Below are 14,028 nucleotides of genomic sequence, written 5' to 3' on the forward strand. Positions count from 1 at the left end.
AGGAATGTCTGGAAAACTCCAATTAAAAAAAAAAACGAAAAGGAAGGAAAATCTTCCTTCCTCCTTATCTGTTCATCTTCATCCGTTCTTTGTAGAAGAAAAAAAGAAAGAATGAAAGAATCTCAGGACTCCTAACAACTCTCCAGAGTGTTAGATCATTTCACCTCCTGGACCCCTGCCAGCCCCCCACCCCTCTGACTTCAATTAGCCCAGAAGTCAAGGCTCAGCACTTCTATTACAGGCATTTCCCTCCCCTCCGGTGGCCTGGGGCTTAAAAAAAAACAGCCCGGAGGTGCAGAGCTGGAAGGAATGGCGGGGAAATTTCACATCGTGAGCTAATCCCTTTATAAATAAAAAGCCAAAAAGAAGCAAAGTGGCCTGCTTCCTCCAGAGCCCCCAGGCAGCCCCGTCTTCGTCTGGTCAAAGCAGGGACTTTTGTCTGGGGCACGTCGGTCCAACCCGTGGTCCCATTTATGTGGCGGTTTCCTTTTTCCTACGTAGCACCGGCAATCCCCTTGAAAAAAACCAAGGATTAAAATGGCAGCACGCTGCCCTCCGTATCAAACCCCCGCCCAGCCCTTGACTCGCCCCCAACCCCCCCCCAAAAAAAAACAGAAGAAAAATTGACGCCCTGGAGGCTGCTTGTCCTTTCCAGCCAGAGAAGGGGAAGACCTATTGCATTCTGGGAAAGCTAGCGTGGTGCACCTTTGCCCTTCCTCGCGCCTGGGCTCCCACCACACTGAGCGCTTCTTTGCAAACCCGTGGCTGTTGAGGGCGACAGAGGAATGGGTGACGTGCGGTGTCGACATCTGTACATCGGCGAGCAGGTGCATGCGCTTGGAGGAGACAGCCCTCCCCCACCTGTCCCGGGGGGGGCACTTCCTCCCCGCTAAGAGATCTTGCAGTTGTTCCGCGAGCAGTTCTGCGGCGGGCTCTGTGGGGGCGGATGGACTTGGAGCGCTTCAGGCTGTTGCCCTTGCTGCTGCTGCCCCCTCCGCTGCTCGCCAGGGAGTACGAGCGGCCGTGCATCATCACAGCGTTCATGCCGTTGGCCATGGAGAAGGATTTGAGGTGGCTCTTGATGGTGACGGGAAGCGGTAGCTTATCGATCAGGTGGACCGGCGTGCAGGAAACGATGGCCCGACAACAGAGGTCTTGGAGGCTGAAGACTGAAAGAGAGGGGGGGAGGGGGGAAAAGGGAGAAAAGTTTAATTCTGGAAGGGTGGAGTCAAGGATATGAGCCTAGTGTAGTCTGGTGGATAAGACACCAGGAGACTGGGAATTCTAGTCCTGTCACAGCCATGAAATCCAGCTGGGTGACTTTGAGCCAATCACCAGGAGACTGGGAGTTCTAGTCCCACTTTAGGCATGAAAGCCAACTGGATGAATTTTGGCCCATCACCAGGAGATTGAGAGTTCTAATCCCACTTTAGGCACGAAAGCCAACTGGATGAATTTGGGCCAATCACCAGGCGATGGTGAGTTCTAGACCCATGAAAACTAACTGGGTGACTTTGGGCCAGTCATTGGGAGATGGTGAGTTCTAGTCCCCCTTAGGCATGAAAGCCAACTGGGTGACTTTGGGCCCATCACGGGAGATTGTGAGTTCTAATCCCACTTTAGGCAGAAAAGCCAGCTGGGTGACTTTAGGCCAATCACCAGGCGATGGTGAGTTCTAGACCCGCGAAAGCTAACTGGGTGACTTTGGGCCAATCACTGGGAGATGGTGAGTTCTAGTATGGGCTTATCCACAAAAGCCAGTTGGGTGACCTTGGACCAGCCACACTCTCTCTCAGTCCAATTCACCTCACAGGGTTGTTGTTGTGGGGAAAACAAGAGGGGAAAGGAATCTCTGGAGATGACCATTAAACTGGCTTCCCTGGCGGAAGACCGAATGTGAGAATCCCGGCCTAGTTTAGAGGTGGTCCACATAAGCAGCAAACCAGCAGCCCCTCACCCGGTGCAGACCCTGAAAGTCCCCCGCTTTCCAATGTGTCATTTGGCCTACGGGCCTCAAAAAGGGGTGGCAGAAGATTGCAACTTTCGGGATAAAAAAACGACGGGGTGCTTCTGTGCCAGCCAAGAGATTCGTATCCGGCACAGAAATTAGGCATTGCCATCTTCTGGCCAATAGATGAGCTGCACCTCCGAGGAAGACAAGGAAGTGGGCGTGCCAAGAAACGTTTGCAAAACAACAACAACAACAACAACTAAGGGGGCTATGTGGGCAGCTGGCAAGATGGTGAAAATGATCACCAAGGCCCTACCAATTTAGGGCTTTCCTGATTGGTGAATTGAATCTAATTGATTAATCCAATTCTCCTTCTGCTGCGGTGCCTGCCTTTACGGAACCTCCTTCCCCAGCCCTGGAATTAGATTAGCTTCATTATTTCTTTTGATGTTCCGGAAGGACCTCAAAAGCTGGTTATGATATCAGGCCTGGGGGCTGCAAGAGGAAGCGGAGATGTTCTTAGGTGTTTCCGTTGCTGAGCTGCCTATTTTTATTCCCTCTTCACTTAGGCACGTCTCTTGCTTTTATAATATTTACTGTTAATATGATTTATGTATGTATGTATGTATAAGTGTGTGTGTGTTTTGTCAAAGCACCTAGTATGTCCAAATATGTGAGGGTGCATACTGCTTCCCTTTTCCCCTTCAGCCCCAATCCAGGAGTCACATATTTGGGCATATCAGGTGCTTTGACATAACACTTAATCATTTCCTTGGCTCAGCTGATTAGGCTAATACAATTGCCTAACATGTAAAAAAAGCCCAGGTTCAAATCCCAGTAAGGGTATGGCTAGCCGATGAGAGCTAAATAGCTTGAAATAGATCTATACTAGTCTCCCTTCACTTATTATCAGCCAAAAAAAAGTAAGATGATAATATGTGTGTGTGTGTGTGTGTGTGTGTTTATTTGTGCTGATGAGCCGATTGACAGATAATGGAAGCTGTTAGTTTCCTCCCATAATTGGGGCTTACCAGGGGTTGTGACACTAAATATATACCTTCTTCCCTGGCTTCAGCTGATAAGGAGGAGAACTTGTGGCTTAGAGGCTAATACAATTGCCTAACATGTAAGAATAGCCCAGGTTCGAATCCCAGTAAGGGTATGGCTAGCTGATGAGAGCCTAAATAGCTTGAAATAGATCTATACTAGTTTCCCTTCACTTATTTATCAGCCAAAAAAAAAGTAAGATGATAATATATGTGTGTGTGTGTGTGTGGTGTGTGTGTTTATTTGTGCTGATGAGCCGATTGACAGATAATGGAAGCTGTTAGTTTCCTCCCATAATTGGGGCTTACCAGGGGTTGTGACACTAATATATACCTTCTTCCCTGGCTTCAGCTGATAAGGAGGAGAACTTGTGGCTTAATGGCTAAGACGTTTGCCTAAGAGGTAATATAGCACAGGTTCGAATCCCAGTAAGGGTATGGCTAGCTGATGAGAGCTAAATAGCTTGAAATAGATCTATACTAGTCTCCCTTTATTTATTTATCAGCACAATATAACACAAATATAGATATATGTGTGTGGTTGTGTTGTGTGTATACACATACATATACATATACACATACATGCATATCATATACATATACATACATATACATACATACATACATATACATACATAGACATACATATACATACATTACATATACATATACATAGATGTTTTTTTATTTGTGCTGATAAATAAATAATATCAGCACAAAATAAAAAACACACAATATAACAAAGGCAACAGTAACAATATTGGGTTTCTGTCATGATGGACTCTTGTGACAGAGCCGAATGACAGATGGATGAAAGCAGTTAGCTTCCTCCCATAATTGGGGCTTACCAGGGGTTGTAAAAAATCTAATATATTATATATATGGGTGTTGGCCGTAAGATGGCGAGTGAGACCTCCCTGAAAAGTTGCCAAGACAATCTTAACCTTGCATGGGAAAAGACCCGAATACAACAAGACCAGCATACCTACACCCGTGAAAATCTACGAAAATATATATTCACAGCATCCTCCTAATTCAGTCCCTTTATAAAGGATTAGGGATTTGTTAAGCCACGTCTGCAACTACGTTCAAGGGCAAACTCTGCTCCAAGGATTCACAGGAAGGGCACATGGCAGGGTTTAATTCTCAATACACAATTTTCTACCAATAGAAGAGAGTGTATGTAACTCGGGGTAGAATCCTCGGTGCTCTCTGAGCTTGGTTGTTTTCTCACAAGATGTTTCAATACCCAACTAGGTAACATCATCAGCGTTAAAATGGAGTGGGTTTTCTCTCTGCTTATATACAAATGGCTTGCCTCTACACAACACTCCTACTGACATTGACAGGGCAAACCACTTGGATATGAACAGAGAGCAAAACCCCCAACTCATCCCACTGATGACGTCTTCTCGCTGGGTAATGAGACATCTGTGAGAAAAACTCGGAGAGTACAGAGGAACATAACAGCAAATATGGAATGGAGCCTTTTAAATTATACGATAAATATGATGAAAGATTGCAGGAACTGGGCATGGCTAGTCTAGGGAAGAGAAGGACCAGGGGAGACAGGAGAGCAGTCTTCCAATATTTGAGGGGCTGCCAAAGAGAGGAAGGGGTCAAGCTTTTTTCCAAAGCACCTGAAGGCCAGACAAGGAATAATGGATGGAAACTGATCAAGGAGAGATTCATCCTGGAAATAAGGATACTCGACTGCCATCTGTCAGAAATGGTGTAGGGTCTCCTGTTTGGGCTGGGGGGTGGGGGGGTTGGATTAGATGACCTACAAGGTCCCTTCCAACTCTGTTAATCTGTTAAGGATTCCACAGGAGCGAATTAAGCTTACTCACCTCTGTTGGGCCTCCAGATCTTCTCCATGCCATGCCTCATCAGCACAATGCGGGACAACTCGGTGAAGGATTCGATCACATTGAAGTTGCACAACGGGCTGACCTCAAAGAAGGTCATGCAGTTCTTCTCTGCGTAGGATCGGGCTTGCTCCGTGGGCACCTGGCGCTTGAAGGCCAGGTGTAGGCGGTTGCCGACCAAGATCCGGGGCACCCCAGGGGCGTGCTATAAATAGACACAGAATGATGTCACACTCATTGTTACTCAGGTGCCATTCAAGCTTCTGTCTTAAGCATTTTTAGATTTGGCAGCCTATTGTACCCATCCAGCAGTTCTGTGGAACTTTAATTAAACTTTATAATTTAATTAAACTTTGTAATTTAAAGGAGGACTAGGGGTAACATGATAGTATTATTCCAATATACTGTGTGTGTGTGTGTGTGTGTGTGTGTGTGTATGTATGTATGTATCTATATCTATCTATATCTATCTATCATCTATCTATCTATCTATCTATATATCATCTATCTATCTATCATCTATCTATCTATCTATCTATCTATCTATCTATCTATCATCTATCTAATCTACAGTATCTCTCCCTCCCTCCCCCCTCCCTCTCTCTAAATTTTTTTGAACAGTTTTTTCTGGGTTTTGTAACACAGTTGTCATCTTTGCAACATTTCCGCATCAGTATACGTCCGTTATACCTCCAGTTTCCCTTTATATCCATACATGTATACATATAATTCTTTTATACATATTAATAGTGTACTAATTTATATACATCTTACAAGAAGAGGGAGTCAAACTATTCTCCAGGACACCTGAGTGTAGAACAAGAAGCAATGGGTGGAAACTAATCAAGGAGAGAAGCAACTTAGAACTGAGGATAAATTTCCTGACAGTTAGAACAACTAATCAGTGGAACAGAAGTTGCCTCCAGAAGTTGTGAATGCCCCAACCCTGGAAGTCTTTAAGAAGATGTTGGATAACCATTTGGTGTAGGGTTTCCTGCCGAAGCAGGGGGTTGGACTAGAAGACCTCCAAGGTCCCTTCCAACTCTGCTATTGTATTGAATAATCAAGGAGAGAAGCAACCCAAACTAAGGAGAAATCCCTTGACTGGACTTTCTTAAGTTTTTTTTTTTAAATGTTTTGCTTCTCATCCAACAAGCTTCCTCAGTTCTGGAACTGAAGATGTTCTTGGAGGAGAAGCGGAATGTTTTTGAAAAAAAAATAAAATAAAAAATAAAAGCATCTTCGGGTCGACCATTTGCAACTGCAAAAAATATATTGATAGAGTTAATGGAGCAGCTCTCCACTGATTTAGCTTTCCTTTTCTTTACTTCTCCAATGCCTTTCCTTTCCTTACCTCTTTAATTGCTTTTTTTTTTAACATGTCACGTAAGGTGGCTGACCTGAAAAACGGAGCAGTGTGGCTGGACCAAATTAGACCACTTTTACTGTATTTAAGAGCCTTCAAAAACCCAGCTCTGCCCTGCTTACCTCATCGATCTCCTTGATCCATCGGTCTATTCCATCAAAAGACCAGCGATTGGTGATGTCGTACACCAGGAGGATGCCCTGAATGAAAGAAAAACACACCGTTTATTGATATATTCGTTGATCAAATTAATACGGCGGCCCATCTCACAAGAGGGGACTACCCAACAGCAGTGGTCCCTAAATCTGTGGTCTGTGGCCCACTATCAGGCTGCGGTCTGTTGGCCACCGGGCTGTGTGAGTGGCTGGCCAGCGCACATAGCCACACCCATACCCACTTTGCGCTGGCAGCACTGCAAGCTTTGTAAGGGTGCTTGCGGCCATGCTCGTGTGTAAAGGTACCTGCCCTTCCCCTTCTCTGGGACACCATCTCAGAAAGGTTAAAGGTAAAGGTTCCCCTTGCATATGTGCTAGTCGTTCCTGACTCTAGGGGACGGTGCTCATCTCCGTTTCAAAGCCGAAGAGCCAGCGCTCTCCGTGGTCATGTGGCCGGCATGACTCAATGCCGAAGGAGCACAAAACGCTGTAACCGTCCCACCAAAGGTGGTCCTTATTTTTCTACTTGTATTTTTTACATGCTTTCGAACTGCTAGGTTGGGAGAAGCTAGGACACGTTAGGGGAGCTCACTCCGTTAAGCGGTGCTAGGGATTCGAACCGCCAAACTGCTGATCTTTCTGATCGGCAAGTTTAGCATCTTAGCCACTGAGCCACCTTATTAGGCAGCTGTAGAAATCGAATAAATAAATAAAATGAGTAAAACCTAGGTTTGCTCTGCCAAATGGCATCTCCGTGTCAGAATGTCTTTGCACTGAAGGCGGGCACGGAAGCTACCAGCCCTTTGGCTTCCATGTCATGCCACTGAGGTGATTTCTTTGAAGCGGCAGAATAATTGTGCCAGGCAAGAAAGCGAACTGCCAAATGCAGAAAGCTGACTTTTCGTTTTGCTTATTCCCCATAAGCATTTCATACTGGATATATTTTGCACACAGGGAGACAAATCAGATCATCGGAGCTGAGAAATCTGATGCTCGTGGAGCCCTCGTGGGACCTACTCCGTCTCCTGGCTATAAGTCACAGCTATTCTGTGAAGTGGGTTCCTGAGATTTATCAATATGGGTGTTAAACTTGCTCGTTACTATGAGTAAAACAAAAAACACAACTTAATAAAACAAGAACAAAACCATTGACATGTACTCATGACAAAATGAATCAGCCTGCTTTAATACTGAAAGTAATCTGAAAGTTCACACAATGCACACACACACACACACACACACACACACACACACACACACAGTGTTTCCCTTTAAATAAGACAGTCTTATTTCTTTCAACCCCCGAAATAAGCACTTAGCCTTATTTTTGGGGAGGTCTTATTATTTTTGAGGTACAGGAGATGGCGAGTGTACTCACCTCATGGTTGCTGCTATGTTGTAATATTTTCGGGGAGGGCTTACTATTTTTGAGGTGCAGGCGGTGGCAAGCGTGGTCACCTCATGGCTGTTGATGTGTTGCAATATTTTCGGGGAGGGCTTATTTTAGCACATGCACTCAAAAGCCTGATTGGGCTTATTATCCGGGGAGGTCTGATTTTCTGGGAAACAGGGTATTTGGATATAAACACAGCCCCAAGAGAGAAACGACCAGTTGTCAGAATTTAAGTTGAACAGGGAAGGAATCTTTTAAGAGCCGAAGTGGCGCAGTGGTTAAATGCAGCACTGCAGGCTACTTCAGCTGACTGCAGTTCTGCAGTTCGGCTGTTCAAATCTCACCGGCTCAGGGTTGACTCAGCCTTCCATCCTTCCGAGGTGGGTAAAATGAGGACCCAGATTGTTGTTGGGGGCAATATGCTGACTCTGTAAACCGCTTAGAGAGGGCTGAAAGCCCTATGAAGCGGTATATAAGTCTAACTGCTAACTGCTATTAAGGCAGTGGCCCCCAACTTGGGCACCAGGAGGGGTTGTTTCACACACTACCTAGGTCCCAGACATAGACAGATGAAATTTTGCTTGCTTGCTTGAGCAGCCTGGTTTCTAATGGGCCATGGACCAGTATCAAGCCTACCGCTCAGCGGTTGGGAACCCCTGCTTTAAGAGAAGCAGAAATGATTATGGCAGGACTCTCATTCCAACTGGTGTTGTGGCTCGCCAGTGGCCAGCAGAGCTGGCAGCAGATTTGGGCACTGAGGAGGTTGGGGGGGAACACGGGCCAGTCCTGGAGTCTGGGGAAGGCTCTGATGAGGGCTCTGTGTCGGAGGCAGAGAGGGAGCCAGGGCCGTATGCCAGTTATCAGCTGCCTTCAGAGTCAGACATCAGTGAGGCAGAAGAACAGCAGGAGCCTGTTCCCAGTGTGCGCAGAGTTGCCAGACAAAGGGAACAGCTAAAGGACAGGGGTTGACGGGAGTAAGGCCACAGGTGGACGATGAAGGGCCCCTCCCAGAGGAAATAAAAGGGGAGCGAAAGGGGAGTGGAGTTTGCAGGAGACAATTAGTTTGCTTAATTGTGACTCTCTGAGACTCCTTGCCAAGTTTTGCAGATATAGGCCTGGCAGCTCCCCAAGCCAGAGAAGGCCTGTGACTGTAAATCCTCCCTTGAAAGACTTTGCTGGATATGAATGAGCAGAATTCACAGTCAATTAATCAAAGGGGTTTTTTGTTGGGCCCAGGAGTCTGCTTCATGCTCTTGTCTGGACTGAAGAAAAATAGCAGCAGAATTTAATATTGCTAGTGGGACTCACCTGGGCTCCTCTGGAGTAAGATCGAAAAATAGTACAGAACCTTCCTTGGCCAGATGTGTCCCTGGAATAGAGAAGGGGAAGAGGGTTTAAATCACAAGCATATTAGGAAGCTTTGAAAGGTTTCCTCACCTCACCAAAGGAAGTATGAGACAGCTGTACACTTGATTGTCCACTGGCCAACATTGGAACATATTAACCTGAGCAATTATTTTAATTTCTGAACGTTGCTAAGCCATATCTCTGCTCAAAGATGGGGTGGGGGCTTCTTAGGCATGAAGGATCCTTGGTGATCTCTGAGCTTGCTTGTATTTATGCAGGTGTCTCATTAGCCAAACTAGTAACATCATCAGTGCTAGAAGGGAGTGGGGTTTACTCTCAGTTTATATTCTGGTCAGTGTTGGTGGGGGTGGCCTTGGACTCGGAGGTTCTACTGCCCCAATGGCTGTTGGTTAGGCTGTTAGCTTGATTCTACCCCTATTGGGGCAGCAGAACCTCCTAGACCACTCCCACCAACACTGACCAGGCAAGCCATTGGAATATAAACCGAGAGCAAACCCTTCTAGCACTGATGATGATGTTACCTGGTTGGGCCATGGAATGTCTTCAAGAAAACGACCAAGCAGAGAGAGCACCAAGGATCGCACATTTCAACCCTGAGTTACAAATGTTCTCCTTTTGTCGTCATCTAGGGTAGAAGTATGAGGGGGAGGGAGATAAGAAAAGACAACTCAAGCCTGTAAATAAAAAAAACTTTGTCCCTAGCCTCTCTTGTATTTTTGTTCTGGATGCTGTCATTATACAAGGGTCGTCCACTGAAATAACAAGTTATTTCTTTGAAAATATTTTACAATGCATGAATATGTGTCTGTCTGTCTGTCTGTCTGTCTGTCTGTCTAGATAGATAGATAAATAGATAGATATGATAAAGATAGCTAGATAGATATAGATAGATAAAGATAGATGATAGATGATAGATCGATGGATGGATAGATAGATAAAGATATAGAGATAGATAGATAGATAGATAGATAGATAGATAGATAGATAAAGATAGATGATAGATAGAAAGATATAGATGATAGACAGACAGACAGAGATAGCTAGATAAAGATAGATGATAGAGATATAAAGATAGATAGATGATAGATCGATATAGATGATAGACAGACAGACAGACAGACAGACAGATAGATGGGTGGATAGAGATAGATAGATAGATAGATAGATAGATAGATAGATAGATAGATAGATAGATAGATAAAGATAGATGATAGATTGCAAGATATAGATGATAGACAGACAGACAGACAGACAGAGAGCTAGCTATAAAGATAGATGATAGAGATAGATATAGATATAGATAAAGGGAAGCAGATAGATGATAGATCAATATAGATGATAGACAGACAAACAGACAGATGGGTGGATAGAGATAGATAGATAGATAGATAGATAGATAGATAGATGATAGATAGATAGATAGATAGATAAAGATAGATGATAGATCGAAAGATATAGATGATAGACAGACAGACAGAGATAGCTAGATATAAAGATAGATGATAGAGATAGAGATAGATATATAGATAGATAGATGATAGATCGATATAGAGATAGATAGATAAAGATAGCTTGATAGATATAAAGATAAGATAGATGATAGATCGATATAGATGATTGATAGACAGACAGGCAGACAGACAGATAGAGATAGCTAGATGATAAAGATAGCTAGATAGCTATAGAGATAGGTGATAGATAGAGATAGATACATAGATGGATAGATATAATACAAATGAGACCCAAGCACAGAGAATGTGTATAAAAAATATCCTATCAGCTTTGGCAGAGCAGAGGCCTTTAATGTTTTTGCCTGGTCATCCATATTAAACCAGGTTTCAGTGGTTCAGTAATATGTCATTTATTAACACAGATCGTTGTCCCCCCCTCCCCCCCCATTCTTACTGGCCGTTCTTTGCAACCCTTGTCAGAAATGATACTCAGAATCTCTGATCTCTTCTTCGTTGTGCACTTAAGACAAGAGGAATCAAGGCTTTATTCATAAATCGTCCTCCTGCTTTGGCCAAGCAAGTAGCTTTTTTCCCCTGGGCCTCTTTCTGAGCAGAGGTTCCAGCAGGACAGAAAGTGCTCTGAGCTTTATTATTGTATAAGCTATAAAAACAGATCTCCTTCTGTCCAGAAAAGCAAAATAGTGGGGCCCAGCCATCAAGGTCGACGGCCGAGGCCAGCGATACATCACTCGATGGTTACAACTGTGTTTGTTTAGGAGTACAACGTGTTCCGTAGTAAACAGATGCAGGGTGCCTTAAGGATACCAGCTGCCTCCACGCGGGCATCCGTGTTTTTCTCGCGCCTTTGAATCTACCTAAATAGGAGAGCGCACCAAGGGGTGTCTCCAGGCAGCTGTGATGTTACGGGGAGGGCGGAGGATACGCAACTGATGGAAAACGCAAGCGGAGGTCAGCTTCAGGGCGGCTGAGGGATCTCATCACGGTGCTTTGGGTCCTGCTGGGTTCCTAATGATCTCGGGAGGATCACGCCACCAGCCGCTGGAAGCCTCATTAGCTGACATTTCCTACGGGCCCAGGTTTTGATTAGATTTGTCTGTACCGCAAAACCAGAGGGTCCGCCACACTTATTCAATCGGCACTCATTATTATGGAACGCCTGCAAGGAGGCATTTGGGGCAACATTTCCTAGAAAGTGTCTTCTCTCTGCAGAAGCAACACTATGCAGGCAGTCCTTGAGTTGACTACAGCCTGCTGACTACTACTTGACTGCAGTCCTGGATTACAGAAGTGGTTTAATTGTGGCTTGATTTTTTGAACCCCGCAGAGCTACACCCCAGGGTTGCATGTTGAGTCCTTTACTCTATACTCTTTTATGTGCATGACTGCATTCCTACTCACGCTAGTAATACTATTACTACATTTGCAGATGATACAACAGTGGTGGGACTAATTTCTGGAGGGGGGGATGAGTCTGCCTATCGAGATGAGGTGGAAGGGTTGCTTCCGTGGTGTGGAGACCATAACTTGGCCCTTAACACCAATAAGAAGACCAAGGAGCTTATAGTGGACTACAGAAGGAATAGATCAGACGTCCAGCCCTTTTATCAATGGAGACCGAGTGGAGCAAGTGGCCAGTTTTAAGTTTCTGGGTATTAGAGGACTGACCTGGGGCAACTCACATTGCAGCCCTGGTCAAAAGGGCCCAGCAGAGATGAAACTTCCTGAGACTTCTCAGGAAACGACAACTGAAGGGAAAACTGCTGGTGACCATCTACCGCTGCACCATAGAGGGTATTTTAATGTATTGCTCCTGTGTCTGGTTTGCCAATTGCACAGGGGCAGATAGGACAGCGCTCCAGAGGGTCAACGTCGTTGCCCAGAGGATCATGGGTTGCCCCCTCCCCTCCTTGGAAGAGCTTGGTAGCTCCTGCTGCCTTAAGAAAGTTCAAAACATCCTTAGAGATCCATCTCATCCTGGACTCCCTTTTTTTGAACTATTACCATCTGGCAGACAGTACAGGACAATAAAAACAAGGACAAATAGGCTGAAAAACAGCTTATCTCCCAGAGCAGTAACCCTACTGCATTCTACTGCCTAGTACAATATTAATGCAGTTATCAGAGGTTTTCAATTCAATTGTATAGACTGTGAAGGATATGTGTTTGTGTTTTTATTTGTATAGTTTTCTTATGTATGATACACACTGAAGATGGCATCTAATGTTGATGTACGAGGTGCAATGACAATCAAGTAAACTGAAACTAAACTTAGAACAATTTACTTAGCGAACGTTCAAAGTTACGGCACGGCTGTCACCAGAATTTTGAACATCTGTGTTTAAAAACCAGAGAGACTCTGTGTTTCTTCTTGGGATAACTTTTCCACCTTTTCTTTAGACGTCTCCTAAGACGTCTGCCTAATATGTAATATAGCCCAGGTTTGAATCCCAGTAAGGGTATGGCTAGCTGATGAGAGCTAAATAGCTTGAAATAGATCTATACTAGTCTCCCTTTATTTATTTATCAGCACAAATAAAACATAAATATAACAAAGGCAACAGTAAAAATATTGGGTTTCTGTCGTGATGGACTTTTGTGACGAGCCGATTGACAGAGAATGGAAGCAGTTAGCTTCCTCCCATAATTGGGGCATACCAGGGGTTGTGATATATATATATATATATATATATATATATATATATAGATAGATAGATAGATAGATAGATAGATAGATAGATAGATAGATAGATAGATAGATAGATAGATAGATAGATAGATAGATAGATGATGAGAGAGAGAGAGAGAGAGAGAGAGAGAGATAGATAGATAGATAGATAGATAGATAGATAGATAGATAGATAGATAGATAGATAGATAGATAGATAGATAGATAGATAGATAGATAGAGTTTAGTGAGCCAGTCTGGTCTAGTATCTTGTCTAGTCTAGCACCAGGCTAAAAACCAGGAGTCAGTGAGTTCTAGCCCTGCCTTATGTCTATGGAGATTCCCAGGCATTGAAGACATTTCACTTCTCATTCAAGAAGTTTCTTCCGCTCTAGATGGTGGGGAATGGAAGGATTTATTTGCAGAGGATGCAAAGGACCAGCTGTCTGCAAGGAGTATAAATCCTTCCATTCTTCACTACCATCCAGTCAGAGCTGAAGAAGCTTCTTGGATGAGAAGCGAAACGACTTCAAAAAAACCAGAAAGTCCGATTGCCTCTTGAAAAAACCTACCTTTAGGATAGCCCTGCCTTAGCTGTGAAAGCCAGCTGGGTGAGTTTGGACCAGTCAATTGTTTTCAATCCAACTCAACTCACGGGTGAGTTGTTGTGTTGTTGTTGTGGGGGAAATAGATGGAGGAAGGAGTATGCAATATGTTTTGCTGCCTTGTTTATATAAAAAAATA

General features: G+C 44.3%; 1 protein-coding gene across 1 annotated transcript in view; it reads right to left on the reverse strand.

Annotated features, from left to right (window-relative positions):
* Positions 1 to 796: 796 nt before the first annotated feature.
* Positions 797 to 14,028, reverse strand: part of RAB40C (RAB40C, member RAS oncogene family) — a 46,515-nt gene continuing 33,283 nt past the window's right edge. The window contains 5 exon segments of the mRNA XM_032231184.1: positions 797 to 945; positions 948 to 1,169; positions 4,848 to 5,070; positions 6,354 to 6,431; positions 9,088 to 9,148. Coding sequence (XP_032087075.1) covers positions 890 to 945; positions 948 to 1,169; positions 4,848 to 5,070; positions 6,354 to 6,431; positions 9,088 to 9,148 — 640 coding nt within the window. The 3' untranslated portion in view covers positions 797 to 889.

This window comes from Thamnophis elegans, chromosome 14, assembly GCF_009769535.1.
Source record: "Thamnophis elegans isolate rThaEle1 chromosome 14, rThaEle1.pri, whole genome shotgun sequence".
In the NCBI taxonomy this organism is placed as follows: Eukaryota; Metazoa; Chordata; class Lepidosauria; order Squamata; family Colubridae; genus Thamnophis; species Thamnophis elegans.